Here is a 22364-nt window from a genome sequence, read left to right as displayed (position 1 = left end):
ATGATAGTCGCTACCTTAGTCGCGGCGAAACAATCCGTTTAGGCCGACAATCTCGTCCACAATTACGAAGTTTGTTGCCGCCGACGAGGAGCCCGACGGTGGCGGAAGCAGAACAAGGAGGCAAAATCCATCTGGTGATTTCACAGGCAATTATGCCGCGTCGCCGTGGACCGGCTGCTGGCTTACTCTTATTTAACGCCAATGTGAACGCGCGGCGCACGCCTCGACGATCACCGGCGCCAATCGCCCGCCATCATCCCATTTGCGCGAAATTGTCAATGATAGAATGGCACGAGATCGAAAACCCCGCATTCAGCGCGCCTCCTCTCCCCTCACCCCCTCCTCCCCGCGGCGGCATTCTTTTTTTTTTTTCTTCTCCTTTTTCCCCCTTCCTCCTCTCGTCCTCTTCTGAGCCCAAAAAGCGATTTTCCCCTTTATCAGTTTAACCACTGCGAGGAATATTGGAGGATTGCCACGATTTTAAGAGGGCACACCTGGTATTTGGAATTTATAGAGCAAAGTAATTTTGACACATTTCTGTATTTCTTTTCCTTTTTTCTTTTTCTTCTTCTTTATCTTCCTCCTCTCGTCTTCTTTCAAACCCAAAAAGCGGTAGAGATTGTCCCCTTTATCAGTTTAATCACTGCGAGGAATATTCGAGGATCGCCCCGATTTAAAAGGGCACATCTGATATTTGAAATTTATAGAGCAAAATAATTTTGACACATTTCTGTATTTTTGTCCTTTTTTTTCTTCTTTTTTTCTCTTCCTCCTCTCGTCTTCTGAGCCCAAAAAGCGATTTTCCCCTTTATCAGTTTAATCATTGCGAGGAATATTTGAAGATCGCCCCGATTTTAAGAGGGCACATCTGATATTTGGAATTTATAGAGCAAAGTAATTTTGACACGTTTCTGTATTTCTTTTCCTTTTTTCTTTTTCTTCTTCTTTATCTTCCTCCTCTCGTCTTCTTTCAAACCCAAAAAGCGGTAGAGATTGTCCCCTTTATCAGTTTAATCACTGCGAGGAATATTCGAGGATTGCCCCGATTTTAAGAGGGTACATCTGGTATTTGGAATTTATAGAGCAAAATAATTTTAACACATTTCTGTATTTTTGTCCTTTTTTTTCTTCTTTTTTTCTCTTCCTCCTCTCGTCTTCTGAGCCCAAAAAGCGATTTTCCCCTTTATCAGTTTAATCATTGCGAGGAATATTTGAAGATCGCCCCGATTTTAAGAGGGCACATCTGATATTTGGAATTTATAGAGCAAAGTAATTTCGACACGTTTCTGTATTTCCGAAGATATCTGAAATCAGGGATTTAAACTATTTTTCTTCTTATCTCTTAACACATTCAGGCTTTATCTTGAAGTGATTATTCTACCTTCGATAGTTCTTTACAATTTAATATTTCTCATATTAGGATGACTGTATACTAATTTTCCTACGTTGTAATACTCAATATCGAAAAATGCATGAAATCGTAAATAGTATTATCTATAAAGAGAAATCGTAGATGCTATTATCTATAAATTTTGTTTTCATTTTGAATCATTAACAATCGGATTTATCGAAACTTGTGACAATATCTTAAATATCAACGTAGTTAGATCATAGGATTATGTCATAGCAGAATCATGGCGATATTTCTCGTCAAGTTTTTTCGTAATTTCGCGAGCGAATAAGTTGTCGCTCCTGTCATTGTAATACCGCGTAGATACGAAGGCAATCACGACAAAATTTCCGAACAAGCTGTCGCATTTCTTTTTTCATGCGAAACTTTGCGTAGCGTTTTCTCGCGTAAGAAAAAAAAAAGACGCGGGAAAACTCACTCGCTCGATTATTTCTTGAAGAATCAGTTTTTTTTTTCTTTTTCTTTTTGTGAACGGATTGTATATGTTGATGAAAAAAATCCTCCTCATTCAAAATTAATTAAACTAGCTATTGAAATATTTCTATGATTTTTTGTTAATTATACTTTTAAATGCTTTTACGTTAAAAAAAGGAAACAGTTGTTAATTTCTGTAATTTATATAAAATTTTCAAAATGATCGAAACCCTCTACGTTTATTCTTTTTTATTTAAAATCTTCAATTTCGATTATGACCCTTCCATCTGTCTGTTATCTATCTCTTAAAAAATTATTCTTTTCTCGAACGAATTAGTAGATTGATGAGAAGAATCCTCCTTGTTCAAAATCGATTAAATCAGCTATTGAAATATTTTTATGATTTTGCTAATCACACTTTTATGTTGAAAAAAAAAAAGCAAACAGCTGTTAATTTCTGCAATTTATATAAATTTTTCAAAATGATGGTAACCTCCCGTATATTTTTTCTTTTTTAATCTAAATCAAAAATATTAAATATCGTTCCATCCCACTTCTATATTCGTCTGTTATTTATTCTTAATCAATCATCGGACAATGGATACCGCCGTAAAAAAGAAACTGAAACTTCAGACAAAGTGTCTGCAGGTTTTTTGCAAACAAACACATTTTCTAAATTTTCAGACACACTTTTCTGAACATTCAGAGAGACGACTCTGATGAGACAGATCGTCTGAAATTTCTTTCAGACATCCAGATCTGAAAATTCAGACAATAATGTGTCTAAATTTTTAGAAAATTTTTTATATAGTGTATTATTTAAAAACAAACCCCCCCCCCGCGATCTGTAAAATTACCGTCTCCGTGTCCGACACGACCCTTCGCCTCGCCGGTCTCCCGCACCCCTGGCCTAAAAATAGCAGCCTATTTCCTTTATATTCTCTATACCTTACCCCCTTACCTTTCCATCCCCCCACGCAACCCGGTACCCATCTTCCTTCCTTCCTTCCTTCCTTCCCTCCCTCCATCCCTCCTTATTCCAAGGATGGCGCAATTTGTTGCCGGCTCGCGAAGTCGAGTTTACCGAATGTCGCCAGGCACAAATGGGATTAGCGTGGCGAGAAACGGTAATCAGGAATAAAAATGCGTCAACCGGCGGCATTTACGCTAACTAATCTTCTTCGGGGGAGGCGCTAATAGAGTTAGCCGTCTTCGTCGTCGGTTCGAACGGCTGACTGGCTCTCTCTATCTCTCTCTCTCTCTCTCTCTCTCTCTCTCTCTTCATGTCGCTCGACCGTCGCTTGTTAGCCAGGTAATTGGCCATTTTTATGCTAAGCAGAGAACTACCGTCGTCGTCCTCGTCGTCCCCCTCCACTCCCTCTCTCTCTCTCTCTCTCTCCCTCTCCTCCTCCCCTTCACCCCGCATCCCACCGTTTTTCTTTTGACACATTTCGCGGTTTAACCCTAAGAGTAGCGCTCTCCTAGGGGTCCTTTTCGGTCATGTTCATCATGGAGGAACATATCCATTCGTCCAAATCCATTCATCAACATCCAAATGCGAATTCTGCCAGACAATATGACGACTTACCATACACGATATCATATCTCGCTAATAAACTCATTATCTACTTGGCGATGCGCTCTTAGCCACTATCGGGGACTGAAGGGGAGAGAGGGACGCTTTTCCTCCTCTACCTTCACCTCCACCACCACCTCCTCCTCCTCCTCCTTCCCTTAACTGGCATAAGCGAACGCGAGCGTAATCCGGATGCTGCGAAACTCCGCCGCGAGACTCTCTCCTCTCGAAGCTCTCCGACTTAGAACGCCGGGCAACTTTTCGTATTAATAATCGGTATAATAATTAGTATTTTCACGCGCGACTTAGCAGGAAGGACGCGCCGGCGTCGACATCGTCGTCGTCGTCGTCGTCGTCGTCGTCGTCGTCGTCGTCGTCGTGGGTCGGGGACGGGCCGGGAAGTTCGCCGGCTGAGATCTTGATTTTAAGTTCGCTCGGAGGCGAAGGAGGCGCATATTTCACCGCGCTAATGTCCCGCCAGATAAACTACAATATTAGCTGCCTTCGCCCGTGATTTAATTTAACTTTGCCCCGGCGCGACATCCGGCCTCGCGCCCGCCCGATTCGCGAGCACCCGGGTTCACCCGGTGAAAATCTTCACCCTATACGTTACACGCTCGAGTTATACGGATTCGTACGAATTTCCCTCATCGAGGAGAGATCGAATTCGAGAAATACTTAGCAACATGTAATATCATAAAGATAAAAATTTTTATTAATTTCCCTCTTTCCCCGATTTATGTTGCATTTTTTATCGATTTCTCTTTAATACAAAAGTATTTCTCGTTTGAAAAGAGTTTTTGGTTTCAAACGGAAAAAAAAAAAAAATTCTATTTCAATTCACTTGTCTGATTTTAAGCCAATGTTGTCCTCTGATTCCTTAGCGCGTCCTCCGCAAAGTTGTCCCCCTTGGAAAATCTGGCGTAACTAAAACAATGAAAGTGACATGTAAAATATGTAATAATAATCGTAATAATTTTCATACAATCTCGATTTCTTTTGCACGTATATTCGCTTACATTTTGGCATATTTAAGTTTCTCCGCGATAGACAAGGATGGTCTTGTCGATCTGACAGACTCCACGAGATGCGTTTGCTTGACTATGATGTCGGCCGCATCGACTTTGCCGTCCTGCGATCGATAAGCAAAGTTTATTATATAATCAATAATTATTATATATAGTTATATATAGAAACATATATATGTATAGTTCACTATCTATGATCATTTGTGTTGTTTAAACCGCGTAAAAAAATATATATATATCAAGTCCATTTCACGACATGATAAGCTTAATGTTGCATGTTAACAACGCCGATTTCAATTAATTATTGGAGTTACAATCTGCATCGCTTTGGAAGATAGTCCCGATGTTCCTATCCACATAATCACTTATCACTCCTCCCCGCCTCCCTCTCTTCTCTCTCTCTCTCTCTCTCTCTCTCTCGAGATGCGTTGCGCTCACCGGAAACTCGCTCGCTAATTAGACGCACAGTTTGGATACTCGCGTTCTTCCGGGAGGTAAGTGCCGCCGTATAACTTCGTTTTCTCCGATGCGAATTAATTAATAGCTTCCCGTAAGACACGCCACTCGCGTCCCTCGTAATACCTTGAAGATGTATTTCTGCGACCCTTTATAACGCGCGTATCCGATTCATTCCGATTAATTAAACTAGCTCCACCAATGATTGAATTCAAACTTATCTTTATATTATATAAAATTATACTTGCTCTCTCTCTCTCTCTCTCTTCCTTTTAAAACTCATATATATTTTATATTTTAATTCTTGAAAAACTCATATATTTTATTTTTCAGATAGAAATTAAAAAATATGAAAAAATATTGATAAACATCAAGGAATTAATTTGCTCGATCAAATGCTCTTTGATTGTTGAAACTATTAAACGCTAATAATTTTTGCAAAAAAGAAAAAAAAAATTGTAATCTGCATAATCGATATAATGAAAACAATGATTGAATTATATATTTATTTACATTTAATCGGAAAAATATTTCCGTCAATCAAGTGTCACGCAAGCGCTTTTGGGGAAGAAATTATTTAGAGAAAAGAAAAACTGCGAGGATAAATAAGAAAATAAATAATAAATAAGTGTATCGCACACGCGAATGAAGGATTAATAATAGGAAATGTCGAAGACGTCTGAGAGAGCTAACGAGCACCGTAACTAGCGGAATGGCTGTCTGGCTTTCGATCTTGCAGGACCGCTGCGGGGCCCTAAACCCCGTGTATCATTATAACGCATAAGATAATAACCCCCTCGACGTTCAGCGACGCGTAGGGTGGGCGCGGAAGGGATGAAGGCGGGAGAGGAGGGGGAGCGCCGAAGGGGGTGCCTTGGTTGTTGGTCGCTCGGTGCTCTCGCCTCTCACCGTGTGCTAATAAACCTGGTCTCTACGTTTCCTCGGTTATATTGCAGCACCTACAGCCCTTGCAAAGCTTTCCCCTTCCCTCCCCCTAATCCCCCTCCCGCCCCTACTTCTCCTTCTCCTAGGCGCACCCCTGTGTATATACACCGTAGGGTGCACACCTAACGATATTATCGTCATTACGTACTATCTTACTTCGGAAGCTATCCTACAAATGATTCTCGAGAGAATCGCGCGAGAAGCGCTTTTCATCAGGACGCCGCTAAGATACTGCAGCAGTGACGATAACAACAACAACAACAGCAGCAGTAGCAACAAAGCTACTCGGCCATTAACGATGCCATCTTCTTATGTTCCACGCAAAAATGCAAAGCCAACGCGTAGCGGTTTGAAAGATCGATCATCACGAGCTTTAATTTTAACACTAACGGTCGCGATTGCCATGGCATCCTCGAACGCCGACAATCTCGCCAGGGTAATCGCGGCGTTGACGTCAGCACCGGTGAATCCGTCGGAGAGCTGGGATAGTTCCCTCAAGTCCAGCTTCGTCCTGTCTATGTTTTGAAAATCGCACAGAACCGCGAAGATCGCTTCTCTCTCCGACTGTGAAGGAATGCGCGGATAAGAGGAATGTTAATTAATTGGACATAAGACGTCATGACGAATCGAAGAGATTGATTATTATCGAAGAGATATTTACCGCGTCCGGTAAAGGACAGTGCAGACACTTGTCGAGGCGTCCAGGTCTCAGGAGAGCCGGATCGAGCAAGTCGGGCCTCGAGGACGCTGCCACGACGGCTACCCCCTCGCGATCCTCAACCCCGTCGAGCTGAGTTAACAACTGGTTCACCACTCGATCAGTAACTCCCGTACTGTCGTGTCCGCGTCTAATTGGAAGGAGACAAAAATTTAAAAAATATTTCATTTTTCTTAAAATACAGGAGTTAAGTAAAAAAAATATAAGATAAATGCAATGTCTGATATAAAGAACACTCACGTCGACATTAAAAGATTATTAGATAAATATTGACAATTAAACTTAACAGCAACTTGTCCTATTACTCACCTAGGTGCGAGACTGTCGAATTCGTCGAAGAACAACACGCACGGCTTTGCGCGACGAGCTCTTTGAAACGTAACAACAGAATACATTAAATCTTCAAAAATCTCCAGAGAGATGAAAGATTACAAGAATGATTAGAAACAGCTTCAAGGGATTCATTCATTATACCTTTCAAATACATTTCTCACAGATTCCTCACTGACACCTATATACTTTGATAGCAATTCCGGACCCTGAAACAATACTCATCATCATTTGAAAGAATAAAGAAAAATTTTAATTAAGAGATGAAACCACGTGTGAAATAAGGATTGCGAATAAAGCATCAAGTTAGAGACACGTTCCATTACCGATAAAAAATCATCAAGTTATTTCTTTTTACCTTGATACTAATCAAATTCACGCCACATTCGCCGGCGATTGCTTTGGCCAACATGGTCTTCCCGGTACCAGGCATTCCATATAACAAGACACCGCTCTGAAGTTTTATCGGAGCGTTCTTGAAGATCTCCGGGTACGTGAGCGGCCATTGGAGAATTTCCGTGAGAGAACTCTTGGTATCCGCCAGGCCGCCAATGTTGGACCAAGAATGACTGTCATTCTTATATAACTGCACACCCTGCAAGGACATTGGTGTGCAATTTTCTAGTGCGCTGTTCACGTCCTCTTCTGTCACGATAATCGGTGGTTTCGACTCGCCTGCCACTTGGAATAAATAGAAACATGTAAACGTCTCCGTAAAAATGATACATTAAAAAAATTACTATATACATAATAATTGGCAGGATTTAGAAATAGATGAAATATTGTACAATGTCATATAATTCCTGGATAATCTGTATATCTAATTTATTTTATTTCGCGATCTTTCCTCACAATTCGCGAAACAAGTTAAGGACAAAAATGGCCATTATCATTGTTATTAAATATTACAATGCCACATTTCTTTTTACTCTGATACCAATGATTTTTTTTTTTTTTTTTAATTCCGATCGATTTTTTTATTTAAAAATTTGCAATTTTTATCGATATTTTTATGATCGTTTGCGTTTCCTGTTACCATGACGCTTCCACGCGACGAATCTCGCCTTCTCTGATAAATCGACGAGATCCTGAGGCATCCAGCCCTCGGTCTTGTTTCCATAGTAATTCCAATTCATGTCTCCGGGCACGCACAACTTGTCCTCGAGTGTTAATCGCAAAATATCGATTCTATCCACCTGGTTAGCCACGACACGAGTTAATGATAGGCGCAGGAATCAACAGAGCAAATATCTTAATTCACAACACGGCAACACGGGAGCTTGATTAAAGAGGTGTGGAAGTGTGAAATTAATCGAGAAGTGCATCAGTAAACAAGAAAATATTGCAAACATACGAATTATAAAAAAAAAGTCAAAGATAAATCACAATTAATATATTTTATATCTTCCATTTCTCTCTTATTTTCGAACGAACTCTCTTCAGTTAGGTCGATTATTTCGTAAAGATAACATGATTTGGATATCAAACTTTATGTTATTTGAACAATCAATGTTTTTTCATATATTAGGTGTACAACTTTGCTTCCGCCGTTTTCCTATAGATGGCTTGAGCGGTAAGTGGTGGTCGAAATAAATAGATCATAGATGTCATGCGATAAACTTGGGCATCTGTCAACATAATCCCATAGAAACATTAGTCGATTTGTGTCCGCATCATAAAGTTATTCTCGATTGAAGATGTCAGTTTACGAGCCAAATTCATTTCGTCATTTGCGGGAGGTTTTAATTTTCTGCTTCAATATGAAGAAATCTGCGGCCGAGGCTCATCGAATGCTCTCAAATACTTATGGTGAAGCCGCTATTAGTGAAAGAACGTGTCGCGAGTGGTTTCAACGCTTCAAGAACGGTGATTTTCACGTCGAAGACCGGCATAGCGGTGGAAGACAGAAGGTTTTCGAAGATGCAGAATTGGAGGCATTACTTAATGAAGACTCGAGTCAAAGTCAAAAAGAATTGGCACGATCATTGGGAGTGGACAATACTCTGAATCATAAATGTATAACCAGTTTTTTACAATAAAGCCTCGAATTTCGGAAAAAAAAACGGCGGAAGCAAAGTTGTACACCTAATATATGCATAAAAATTTTCAAATTTTCCATCATCCTGCGTGTGGATGAAAAATCGATTTCTCATGTAACATGTGATAACAATTCGATTCATTATATACCTTCTCGAGATTAGGGATCTGCAAGACTGTCCTAAAGAACTGCACACCCCTCGCCGGTCGTAATTTCGAGCCAATCTTGTTCACGCTGACGCAGGTAGCGACGATCGAGATATAATGAGACTCCTGGTATTGCGTGATAATATTAAACAGCATATCGGCAATTCTGAAATTGATTTAAGATTAACCGGAGGGACCGTCATCACGTTGTAAAATGAGTCGTCAGGAAATAATTTTTGGAAAATTACAATTTACATTGATATGCAATTTACCGCGATTAATCCTTGCAATCAATCCCTCTCTCTCCCTTTTTTTTTGTCTGGACTAATAATTATGCGGGTTAAATTAACGATTGATAAATACGGCTCCATTTACCTGGAAGCATTTGTCGCGTCGATTGTATTTTCCTCGTCGTTTAATGACGCATTTGTAATACTCTCCAAATCGTCCAAAAATAGTATTGACGGTTGATAATACACGCATTCATTCATGGCAGATATAATAATTTTCCGCAACGTCTCTACCTTCTTACCTAATTAATAATTACTGGTAAATACTATAAGAAAATATAATTAACATGATAAAATTAAACTTATAAAGTTAAATTTTTTATTTGCTTATTAAATTTCTCTTCAAATTATTCTGATTCAAATTATAAAAATATACAAATATAAAGTTTTTTTAATTAAATATACATAATGCCGTAAATTTTTGTACTAAATTATAATAATAATGGAAATATATGTGATTATACATCATAATATGAATGCGAGTTAGTTTGACTTTTATCACAACTTATTAAGGCTAAAAAATGGGAACTGTCCAAGAGAGATTTTTCTACAAATAAAATAAAAATTAAATATTTAAATAAATTTAATATATATATATATATATATATATATTGTCGCAATAGAAAAAAAAGATAATTATTTGCTTTCAAAGTTCTTCACGGATATTTGTGACCGTAATCAAAATACGTCACCATATCGCAATTAATTGCTCTAATTGCGCGAAAATGCCGTCGCAGTGTTACCTTTCAGCGACCTACAATCAATCGTGTGCGTGTGAGCGAAATAGGGCACCTCGCGATAACGCTCGATTAGCATTTTGCAGATGGTCGTTTTGCCGGAGCCCAGATCACCGCAGATCAAAATATTCTCTCGGTCGTACCGGAAATCCACCGGTGTCCGCAGACCCAAACTGAGATCGAGCGCGATCTCGCAATCTTCGAGGATACCCTTTGTAAACCTGCAATTTTTTTTTGGATCGAAATTTTACACGGCATGGAAGTCCGACGTGAAGATTCGATTTATAATCGCAGGCAACAATTTAATGTAAAAATCGATGTTATTGTCAAACCATCAATAACAGTTAAACCCAAACAGCACACAATATTTATAAAATATATTTACAAAATATTTATAATAATTATTTGGATATTTTATAAATATTGGTCAAAATATTTTTGTGATCTTAGATTTAACAGATCGTAAAGATTTATATCATAAAAATAATTATATATAAAAAATTATATATCATATTATATAATATATGTATAATTAGATCATATATCATACATATATCATAAAAATATTTATAAAAATATTGAGAAATATTTACAAAAGATTACTATAAATATTTATTTTTTACCTATCATAAATATTATATAAAATATTTAATTTATATCTTAATAATATTTCGAATAAAGTATTTATGATTTCTTCACTTAATGTATATAAAAAATGTATAAAATATTTATATAATATTTCAAAAAATAAATAGTAAAAGATATTTATGAATATTTATCATAAATATTATGTGCTGTCTGGAAATGTTATTGAATATATGTAATTGCGTACCCCGTGGAAATTTTCTTCAGCTCCAATTTTTCCTCGGTACAATTTTCCGCGATTTCCGCATCGTTCGAACTCAAGATAGATCGAACGTGGACCACCAGATTTTTCATATTTCTCTTGTCTAATGTTACGTAATCACAATTGGCGGGTGACATTCGGACGACGAATCGTCCGCCGTCGTCGAGCAAAATTGTCATGCACGAATTGAGCAAGAGTGCCTCGTGTTTCGAATGGTATTTCACATAATCTTGAAAAACTTCCGCCGTTACCGATCGACTGGAGGGAAAAACGTCCACCGACGACGGCTGCAATCGTTCATCAGCCTCCTCAATCATCTGTATCATCACCCTACTTCCCACTTTCAATTTCAGAGTGATCCTCGAACTCTTCGATAGATACACGCGAGAGTGAATCGAATTCAGATCAAAATACTTTCTGTCTAACGATGCGGAACATTTTTCTAAAATGTCTTCGAGAACGTAAATTCTCGCGACAAGCTCCTGCGGAGATTTCGGGAATAGAGAAGGACCCTCGTCCTTTAGAAAATTTGTGTTAGTGACGTCAACTTGCTGACAATCCTCTGATACTTTTTTGATTTTACCTGCGAATGAATTTACTTTTTTTAGTCCTTCCGAAAATTCTATTGAGATAAATATATTATAATATGAAATATTACATGAAATTAATCTTATTTTGATTTATGTACGTATTAATGAATCAATGAAATTATGAATAAAAATAAAATTATAATTTATAATAAAATAAAATTATAGAATAAAATAAAATATTGTGTAAATTATAAAATAAAATAAAATCGAACAAATTATAACTAAAATAAGCTATAAAGAATTATTTTATGACTATTGATAAAAATTTACACATAATTATTCCACTCGTCGAGTTCGCGTTTTTCGGCAAATGACTCCTTGGAATCAGAACATTGCAGGGACATCGTAGGATCGTGTCGTAAGAGTTCAAGTGATCGAAGGACTGGAATATCGGCAGAGAATAAACGCGAAATACGCGAGGTGCGCTCTTTTTGCGAAAACTTTGCAATAATGCATAATTTGCAGCGTTGTCCCTCGAGTCGCGATGATCTTTTCCTTTGGAAAAATAAGGCAAGATTTTGGCCAGAGAACTGTTGGCTATCTTGTTGGCCACCTCCTTCTTCGCATCTGCGTCCTTTATCTTTGCATTCGGGATCGCATCGAGCACATGCACTTCCGTGAATTGTTGGAGGAGTCCGTATGCAAATTTCGGCTCCAAATCCTCTGTATACAAGGATTATACAGAGATTTTTTAATAGTCGATCAAAAGCGCGTTTACAGATTTCTATATTATTTTTAGTCCTATACTATTTTATTAAAATACTCTGTATTGTCTCTAAATAATTTTATAAAGAAAACACACTTGCCCACAATAAAAGTTACGGAAGAGAATTTGGAGATCCACGACACAATCGGCTGTTCTTTCGCGACGATTCTCACTTGACTCAAGAGATTCGACTGCACCCTTTCCATTTGCAATTCCTGTTTCGCCAAATGTAAAAACGATCGATTAATTAATTTCGTTGATTACACAAGCTGGTGTGATAAAAGTATTTTCCTACCAGAAGCTCGCGATCGCTCGACGTGCGAGGTACGATTTTAATGCTACTTAACGAAGGTAAGTTTTTCACGGACGACACGAGTACTTCATCTCCTTCTTGGATGTTCAAACTCCTCGCGAATGTCGCTCCGATACATAATGCCTCATCGTTATCAATCCGAGGAACACAAGAGAGATAATACAACCTTCCTTCGTATGATATCTCGATCGCATTCTCCTGTAATTAATATTCATCGAATTGTCGTAAAATTGTTATAATTAAAAATTAATAATTTATTATAATTGCTTTTGAGAAATCTAGAAGAGTGAATAATATCTGCGTAAAAATTTATATATTTAAACTTTTTAAATATTTATATATAATTAAATATTTATATATTTAAAATATATATAATTTATAAAATATATATTTTCCATTCTATTTTATAATTATCGAGTTATAAAAAGTTCGATTTCTTACAAAATATTAAATTGATTATTGATGGCATATAATTATTTCATCTGTTTTTCTCTATTTCTGTTTTTATGCTAACATCCATATGTATATGAATGAGCAGAGTTTATATTAATTTAAAATTTTATAGAAAATCGAGCTTTTCATAACTTTATTCGATAATTATAAATAGAATGGAATTTTATAAATTATTATTTACTTTTTATATTTTGTATGAGATAACAATGTATGTATTTTCGAAAAAAGGAATTACAAAAATTGCTTCGAAAAAGCAATTTTTGTAATTCGCTATCGAGTCCACTTCTTTTATACAATAGATGGCGCGTTAAGTCGTCGAATTATCATCTATATTGATCGCATGTTTCATGGCCCACGATATGACGTTACGCCTGCAGAGAGAGCTACTATCGGTCACGTGACTCATATTGGACAGATTTTTTCGCGCATGCGCGTTGAATGTAGTATCAATAAAGTAATTGATCGAACAAAATGAGGTCCTGTATGGGCCACCGTTTAATTCTTTTTAAAAGTTATTTTTAAAATTTGAAAAATTAATTAAAAACTCGAAATAAAAAAACAATATTCACGATTTATATTTATTTATCTACTTATTTACGCAGCTATTTCATCCGTCTTTCGCGAAATCCCGCTAAAATTCAGGCGCCCGTCGCGTACACGTGACTGTAAACGTCATCGCGTTACGTCACGTGCGCACAAAAAATCTGGCACGTCTAACAACAACGGTGTCACGTGACACGCGTGTTTTTGCGTCGAAAGCGACCGCTCCATAAGAAGAAAATAGAAAAACTGGAAACTAACCTCAGCTTCTAAACGACGTATCCAGGTAGCAGACAGATGTGCAAAGCAATTATTTGCCGTGACGTATTTCACGATGAGATGTTCGCGTTGCATTTTGACTGTGCAAACTACACAGCCGTGAATTAATGAAACACGCGCAGCATGGTTTTCGGCGTTCTTTCGTATGCGCCACCCTGAGAAGAAAACCCGATGAACTTTGCGCTAGATAGTTACTGCAATTTCCGAGTGACTGAGAATGCGCCCCATATTTTCAGATTGAACTGATAATAAATACATTTTTGAAGATTGAATATAACGGATAAATAAATTATTATAATATAGTGGAATAGAAACAGTATATATATATTTTATTGTTTATTTTTATTATCATTATATATATATATATATATATATATATATATATATATATATTTTTTTTTTCATTCTAAAGATGAATTAAAAAACTGAATCTAATTTGACATAAGCATTAAAATCAATTTTTTTTATATTATTAAAATCAATATAAACAATCTTGTATGAAAAGTAAAATCAAACAAGCATATAAAAGTAATATGTATATATATATATAATAAATACGCTTGACATAAAATGTTTCATATTTTGAAAAAAGATATATTAAATTGAAATAAATTTAATTAATTTAAACTAAATTAAGAGACATCTTTAATTAAATTGAACATTAGTAAATAATTACACATTAATTACAAATTAATTAAATTAAGGAATATTCTTAATTTAATTAAATTAAGAAGGTGCGATATATGGGAGAAGATATTTAAAGGGGACCTTATATATATATATATATATATATATACATATATATATCAGTCGCAGGTAAACATCTGTCAGATGTTATTCTGGTCACATGTGGAACTCCACACATCGCCGCGAGATGTCGCTCGCGGCGACGGCGCACGATTGGCCAATCGGCCATAACCGTGAGTTTTTGAATGTCAACGACAAGAGGCGGATGAGGAGGCCGACCAGTGTTGTTGTTCGGGCCGGGTTTTTTCGCGCATGCGTGACAAACGCGGTATCAGTACAGTGCTTAGTTGACCAAAAAGAAGTACCATTAATCACCCGCACAAAAATATCTAATAATTGTTAAACATCTATTATAAAAATATTAAATATTCAAATAAACACATATATATTATAAATAAAATATAAATAAACTGAAAAAGGAAAGGGTAATAAAATAATTAATTAAAAAACATTTTAATATAAACAAAAGTAAAATTTTATTTTTGGCAGAATCTCGGAGAATACCAACATTTGTTGCAAGGGTAAGGAAAACTGCCAAAAACCTCACCAGTATTCTTACAAAAAATACAAAAAATAAAAATATTTATTTGTTTAAATAAACATAAATAAAATTCATTAAATATAAAAATATCTTTTTAAAAATAATTAATTAAATAATCAATTAAATAAATAAAAAACATTTTTTCTACAAATACTAATTTTAATTATAATGTAATTTATATCATTTTTTTTTATTAAAAGAGACAATATAATAATTAAATAAAATAAATTCTAAAATGTATACTTACCTATTCACCTTAACCTAGCCTGTCCTTATTGCCGGGCCCGCCAAAACTTTCGCGCCCAAACACTACTCCTCTTATATACACCGCTGCTTCGGCTGCCATCTACCACGCATGCGCGAGAAAACCCGGCCCGAACAACAACACTGAGGCCGACTGGGCGACGCTCGAACGAAACGCACGCACGTCGAAGGACGAGGGCGAAGAGTGCGCGCGGTGATGCTTGGACGTTAGAAGCGAGGACTGCGACCATCCGTACACACGAGGCTCTCACGCAGGTACACCACGTTTCATGCACACCATGGTGTGTCCCGTTCGACACCCATCGTTACACCGGACGCGATCCACTCCACCATATTGCTCGTGGGATAAATATTTTGCCGACGACCTTCGCGTTTATCAACATCATCACCGATAATACTCCGTATAATCCCTCGTTGAAATCGATGGCTTTTTCAACATCGTCCTTGAGATCGTGAAAGTGACGGAGAGTAGATTGTACGAACGTATCTTTCGCGACCGAACGAAAGGAATCCGCGAGCCTGGAAAGTTCCCGCGTTTTTCTCGCCTGTACAGCTTCCACAAATTCGAATCTCGCCTCGCGTGTATTCGAGAGAACGATAAAATTGACAACGAATAACACGGGTCATATGTCGTCAGATAGCATGAGAATTCTGCTTTATTTTAGCGACACGAACTCGACTTTTCTTCAATACAATTTGTCGACGAGAATGCTTAGTGTTGAATATACGAGCGATTTCTGTGTGTATAAAAGAGTTTATGCAATATGTTTTCTTTTTATATATATATTAAAAATCTCTATATCTTGGAAATATAAAACATTTCTAAAATATCCATTTGATTATTATCCATATTATTTTTTAACGATAAGTTTCTTAATCAATTTATAGTCAGTTTTACTCGAGCAAAAATTGTATACAAAAAGTTATTTTCAAAATATCTATCGACTGTGTTTATTTTTTTAGTGTGTAATATATATATATATATATATAGAATAGAATTATTTTAATTAATAAACTAAATAAATAAAAAAATCATTGGTTAAACGCAAAAGAACTATATATTCTAATAATGTATATAAATAAATCATTTAATTTCAAATCGTAGGAACAGAAGTACCAAAGTTTCATCCTATACAAAAATGGCACCTCCAAAAGTATTGCTTGGACAGAATAGGCAAACCAGCACTATAAATCTAAGGAAAGGAATGACAACCAGAAGTCAAAATGCTTTAATAAGCAATGTAGTAAAACAGTCTATCAGCAGAGATACTCGTACTAAGCGGAAGGCGGAAGCTTCACCACCTAAAGAAAAGACAGTCAAAAGATCTGCCTTCACAAACATTACCAATGTATGTACTATAATTGTTATATTACTGGATATAAATATATATGCTGTATATTTGTATCAAAGTATTGTAATATGTCTGTATTATTATTTTCTATATATATATATTGTGTACTATATTTTTTATTATTGTATTATTTATCTCTTTTTTTTATATCACTTGGATTTAATAGGCCATTACTACATCATTTGGACAGAATCATGTGACAAAAAAAATAGTTACTCATGGAAAACTAGTTGTAATGGACAAGCCTGCCGAGATTAATATTGCAAAAGTTATCCCAGTGAAATCGAAACCATTGCCTCGTGTTAAGCCCATTATTAAAAAGGATGATAAAACGGGAATTCCCACCAAGGTCGTGAATATTAGACACAGCACAGATCTAGAGAAGTCAGAAGACAATTCACTGTATGTTAGTGCTTTGGAAGATGTTACAGATAGTCTAAAGAAGATCCGTAGAAACAGCAATAATAAGGTGATCAATATTCTTTGTAGCGTATTATATGCAATATTTCAGAGCTGACATTTTCTTTTTGAATCTGATTCATATATTTATAGTAAAAATTTGAAGGTGAAAGCTTTTACATTTTTTTTTTTTTTTTTTTTTTTTAACTTTTAAAATGTTTCGAAATTAAACGTGAACTTAATGATTAAATTCTATGCCTAAAATTCTCTGTTTTTATCAATTGTAATTGAATTAAGTTATACGTGTAAAATTTTTACACTCTATTCTCCATAATTATTAGAATTATAAAGTACAAAGCAGACTTGAAATAGGTTGACGAGAACGAAAAAAAAGTCGAGAAGGACGAAAAGAGCGAATCTACATCTTCTGTGAGCAAGAAGAAAGCATTAACTGCCACTGAATTGATCACTATACCCGTAAGGGAATTACCCAAAGACGTGCAATGGGACTTTGACATCGAGAATTGGCTAGATCCATTCCAAGTATCGCAATATGCAATGGACATCTTTGAATATCTAAAAGAACGAGAGCATTTATTTCGCATTGCCGATTATATGGAGCGGCAAGTATGTCTGTCGCGATGGATGAGAGCACTGCTGATCGACTGGATGGTCGAGGTACAGGAATCATTTGAGCTTAATCACGAGACTCTCTATCTGGCCGTGAAATTGGTCGATCTCTATCTGTCAAAGGTGACGGTTGGCAAAGAAACTCTACAGTTGCTCGGCGCTGCGAGTCTTTTCATAGCGAGTAAATTTGATGTAAGTTTTATGAACACATCTCTGTTATAAAATCACACGAATTTTTACCTAATTAAATTGTACTCTGATAGCACATGTTCTTAATTTCGTTTGTAGGAAAGAATACCACCAATGGTGGAAGATTTTTTGTACATATGTGATGGCGCTTACACACAGAGGGAACTCATTAGGATGGAAATGAATGTTTTAAGAGTAGTAAATTTTGACCTGGGAATACCTCTTTCTTACAGGTTTCTTCGGCGTTATGCTAGAGTAAGTAATGCATATTTAGTATTATAAATTTATGCAGAGATTGTCTCTCATAAAGATTATTCTACATCAAAATCTATTAAAATTCTATCTTACATATATTAAAAATAAATATTAGATATATTATATTTCTTTTTCTAAATGAAATAATTGTCTTTTAAAAAGAGGATGAGAAAGTACTAATGTATAAAGTCTGGCTGATAGTAAGATTTTCTAGTGAAAGATACAGGTTCAATTTCCAATCCAATCATTTATACCTAATATTTAGATAAAACTGTATACACATAGAAAGATATTAAAATCTGGATAAAATTAGACTTAATGGTAAAAGCAGGCACTTAACAAGGAAATTGCCCAAGTCTCAATTTCTGATCCAATTGTCCAAGTTTCTTTTGCTTTAATATACTTATATAAATAGTATGTAATAATAGTATGTAAATCTGATATATACCCAATTATAAATCAGACTGATAAAAAAACGTATTATTTTGAAATCATGTCAGATTATAGAAGATTAATTATGTTTTTTTATTTAAATTAGATTTTTTTAATTTTTATCATAATGTTTTATGTTTTAATATTTTATATTTATATTTGATTTTACTGAAAAATGTATATTAATTCAATCACTATTATTTGAAAATAGTGTGTCAAGGTGTCTATGCCAACGTTGACTCTGGCTCGATACATATTAGAGTACTCGCTGATGGATTACTCGATGATCACGTACAGCGATAGCAAAATTGCAGCGTCAGCGCTGCTACTAGCGTTGTTAATGAAGGACCTGGGAGGATGGACTCCGACATTAGAATATTATAGCGGTTATAAACTTGACGACATAAGAGATATCTGCATTCTTTTGAATCAGTGCCTGCATAAGAAGCATAAAGAAACTCTAATGACCGTTCGCAACAAATACAGTCATAAGTAAGTATTAATTTAAATAAAAACATTCGCGAATTGGTAGTATTCATTTCAACTTTTCTGCATTCTAGGATTTTCTTCGAAGTAGCAAAGCTGCCACTAAAAGAAACTTTAGATGTATAGGTAAAACAAATAAAATTAAAAATAAAGCGATTGAAATTAATTTATATAAATAAAAACAATTGTCTAAAGTTCGATATAAGTATAGACAGATGACATTTGACAAAGTGGAAGCAAAAGACACAGATTAGTCGCTAAGACTAACTATTATTGAGTCGATCTAAACATAGGCAATTGGTCATTAGCATGCGAATAGCGATATTCCCTAAATAATAAAATTGTATAATAATAATAATAATAAAAACATAACTTTTGATATAATTTTTATGTTCACAAAAGACTTGATATTCTCTAAATTGTATAATGCATAATACGTAGACGAGAGAACGTAAAAAACATCGAACGCATTTCAAAAATGTTATAAAAAAACTTATATCACACACAAAAGCTTTATATTTTTATTATTATACTATTTTATTATTATTATTATTATTTATATATATATGACGCGTGTAATCTATATTACTTTATAATCTCAATATTTATAAGTTATTTTACTTTTTTCTTTTTTTTTTATATTAAAACATTTATTTTAGCGCCATGCTTTTACATCTTGCGAGATAAATTTTCAACCGAGATTTGTAGCGCCGGGTTTCCAATGTATAAAGAAAGGAAGAAAAGTAATGCGCACGGTCAGATTTCTCAAAAAATGAAAAGATGTATTTTCAAGAATCGAAAAGAGAAATAAAATATATTTTTGTATATAATCGCCCCTCCCCCTTATAATATTTAATACATTGTTTCAAATAGAAAACAAACTTATATATCACTTAGTTTTGCAATACATAAAAAAAAAAAGAGATTTTCCTTAAATTGATAAAAGAAGTGCAAATTGCGTGGCTCCACATTTCTCGATTTGAATTTCATGTTTTGTATTTATTGTAGGAATTGGCTTTCTAATATTGCAATACTTGTCCATAATTTTGGATCGATCGGACTTGTAATATTCATATCGTGCAACAAATTTTATTGTGTTTTGAGTAATGTATTTTCTCGCTGAAAACGATGATGTAAAGAATAACCGAACAGCTATCTTATTTCTGGCATCTGTATCTCGTGTAATTCTCGAGATATTCGACCATGTGCATTGCTATTTAATCTCTTTCCTTCTCCTTTCTATCTCTCTCTCTCTCTCCTCTTCTATCCTCGTAATTAATCTTAATTCTTTGATGCTTTTTCTTCCAAAAGTATTTCTGTAAAATTGACAATACCATCGACTGCTGATCAACAATATAAATTATGCTCAGAGCGAATAATCATGCAGTAATTTTTATTCAAAGTGCTGTCGTATAATTAGTGTGGCGCATTGTTATGCATCGTTGTTGCATTTTACAGTCGACTTTCCGTATTTTCTCAAGCCTATTATTAACTTTTCTATTTTTGACTTTTTCTTCAGTTTCCATGTCATTCTAACATCATCCTATTCGACAATCATATTTAGAATATAAGTATACGTTAGAGAAAAAATCAAAAATAGAAAAAGCTAAACTTTCGGTCCCGTCGAAAAAAAAGCACGACGGTTCGACTGTATATAAACTGATGATGAAGCTTATGTTGCCAGGGTGAGAAATTCGGATTTCTGATTGTTATAATCGCGAATCAAAATTTATATCGCGTTTAATGTGAGATTCTCTCAATCAAAAATCCTATGCCCGATATTTTACTGAGATATAAGCTTATTCAAGGATTTATAAGTTAGCTATATATGTTATAGTAATCTAGCTAGATACGATTTAAGCTCCTTTCTCGTATATTTAGCGGAGTAAGATTTTTCTTTTCTATTGAAAATAGCGTAAACGCTCACTCTGCAAACGCTTGCGTGCCAAAACTAAATGCGATTAATAATTTGCAAAAGATGCAATTCACATTATATCTATACAGATGGATAAGACGTTTCAACACCTAACTCGTATAATAGTGATAACATAAAACTTTTTCCTGAACAAAGACATGCAGAACAATCGTCAACAAAAAATGAAAAGGACCACCCGTGATATTAACATTATTCACTTATAATGTCACAAAATCGAAACGATAAGTGTCAAGTATTCTTTTTTACGCTTTTTTCTAAATACAGGGTGGCCACGAAATTCTGTTACTCCTAGTATAAAATCGAAGAACTCGTGACGTAATAATGAAATAAATTCATAATTTGCAAGGTTACAATATAATCTGTTTGTATAATTAATATACTTTATTTATTGAACAATTTGCTTAAATAAAAAAAATGTATGAAGCAAGATATGAAATAATATATACATTAATATAAAATTAATTTTTAATATATAAAAAATAAAATATCAAAAAAAAAATATATATGTTCGATGTAATAATGTACGAGATTTAGCAGATCGAAATATTTTAGCCATTATTCTCAATGCAGAAGATGATCTATCACCAAATTCTTCATATGTAACATTTTTTGTATTTTTCATTGAATAAAAGTTATAAAATAAAAAGAGATAAAATATATGTGATGAATGTGCATACAGCACATTTATGATAATGTCTAATTTATATAAAAGAAATAAGGAATTTTATGGCTGCCCCGTATATACACTCAGTAATTGTGTATTTATATACGATTGCTTTTTCTTTTAACAAAAAAAAAAAAAATAGAATATATTATACACACTTTTGAAATATTTAATCATCTCAGTAGGTTCTTATCTCAAAAACATAAGCATAAGTAAATTATATATTACTGTACATACATTTGATTGTAGATTTGCATCTGTATATGTATATACTCATAATTAATCTTTAGGACAAATTTAAAATTTATGTAATAAATATACATCAACATATAATACTGAGGGTTGCAGAAATATGGGGTCAAAATTAGACTAGTGTGTATATATATAATTAATATATTTTTTCTGTTGTCACGATGAACCTCTACTATATCTATTATCCTCAGATAGATGTGTGCTATAAACACATATAACCGAATAAAATCAAAAATTTATTAATTGTGTTATTTTAATGTGAAATACTTCAAGTAAAATCTTTCATAATTAGTCATCTCTCTTTACAAGATTTTAAAAAAGGCTTTTATAAAATAACTTTCAGGAATGTTTCCATTCTATTCAGTTATTATCAGAAGTGTAACGGAATTATTTTCAAAGA

The 22364-nt window shown here is 34.7% G+C and overlaps 2 protein-coding genes across 3 annotated transcripts; one reads left to right on the top strand and one right to left on the bottom strand.

Annotated features, from left to right (window-relative positions):
• Positions 1-4090: 4090 nt before the first annotated feature.
• Pex1 (peroxin 1) lies at positions 4091-14000 on the bottom strand. Of its 2 annotated transcripts, none has more exons than XM_070302528.1 (16): positions 13800-14000; positions 12528-12743; positions 12333-12447; positions 11797-12189; positions 10922-11519; positions 10096-10310; positions 9438-9594; positions 9066-9228; positions 7915-8074; positions 7237-7559; positions 7023-7087; positions 6858-6917; positions 6492-6678; positions 6221-6394; positions 4421-4533; positions 4091-4328 (listed from the first exon to the last, which is right to left on the bottom strand). In XM_070302528.1, the coding sequence occupies exons 1-16, from the start codon at positions 13890-13892 to the stop codon at positions 4256-4258; spliced, it is 3105 nt and encodes a 1034-aa protein (XP_070158629.1). In that variant the 5' UTR covers positions 13893-14000; the 3' UTR covers positions 4091-4255. The 2 variants fall into 2 exon arrangements, with proteins under 2 accessions (XP_070158629.1, XP_070158630.1); XM_070302529.1 differs by having other exon boundaries at positions 10111-10310.
• A 627-nt stretch (positions 14001-14627) lies between these two features.
• On the top strand, positions 14628-22179 carry Cycb3 (cyclin B3). Its single transcript, XM_070303020.1, has 8 exons — positions 14628-14777; positions 15498-15624; positions 16475-16718; positions 16888-17190; positions 17493-17942; positions 18039-18194; positions 18838-19118; positions 19187-22179. Exons 3-8 carry the CDS (start codon positions 16509-16511, stop codon positions 19236-19238), a joined length of 1452 nt encoding a protein of 483 aa, XP_070159121.1. The 5' UTR covers positions 14628-14777; positions 15498-15624; positions 16475-16508; the 3' UTR covers positions 19239-22179.
• Positions 22180-22364: the final 185 nt, after the last annotated feature.

This window comes from Polyergus mexicanus, unplaced genomic scaffold (genome assembly GCF_030449975.1).
Source record: "Polyergus mexicanus isolate NDT 795.1 unplaced genomic scaffold, iyPolMexi1.0 SCAF_10, whole genome shotgun sequence".
NCBI classification, from domain to species: Eukaryota; Metazoa; Arthropoda; class Insecta; order Hymenoptera; family Formicidae; genus Polyergus; species Polyergus mexicanus.
This window is presented reverse-complemented; position numbering and strand designations above follow the sequence as displayed.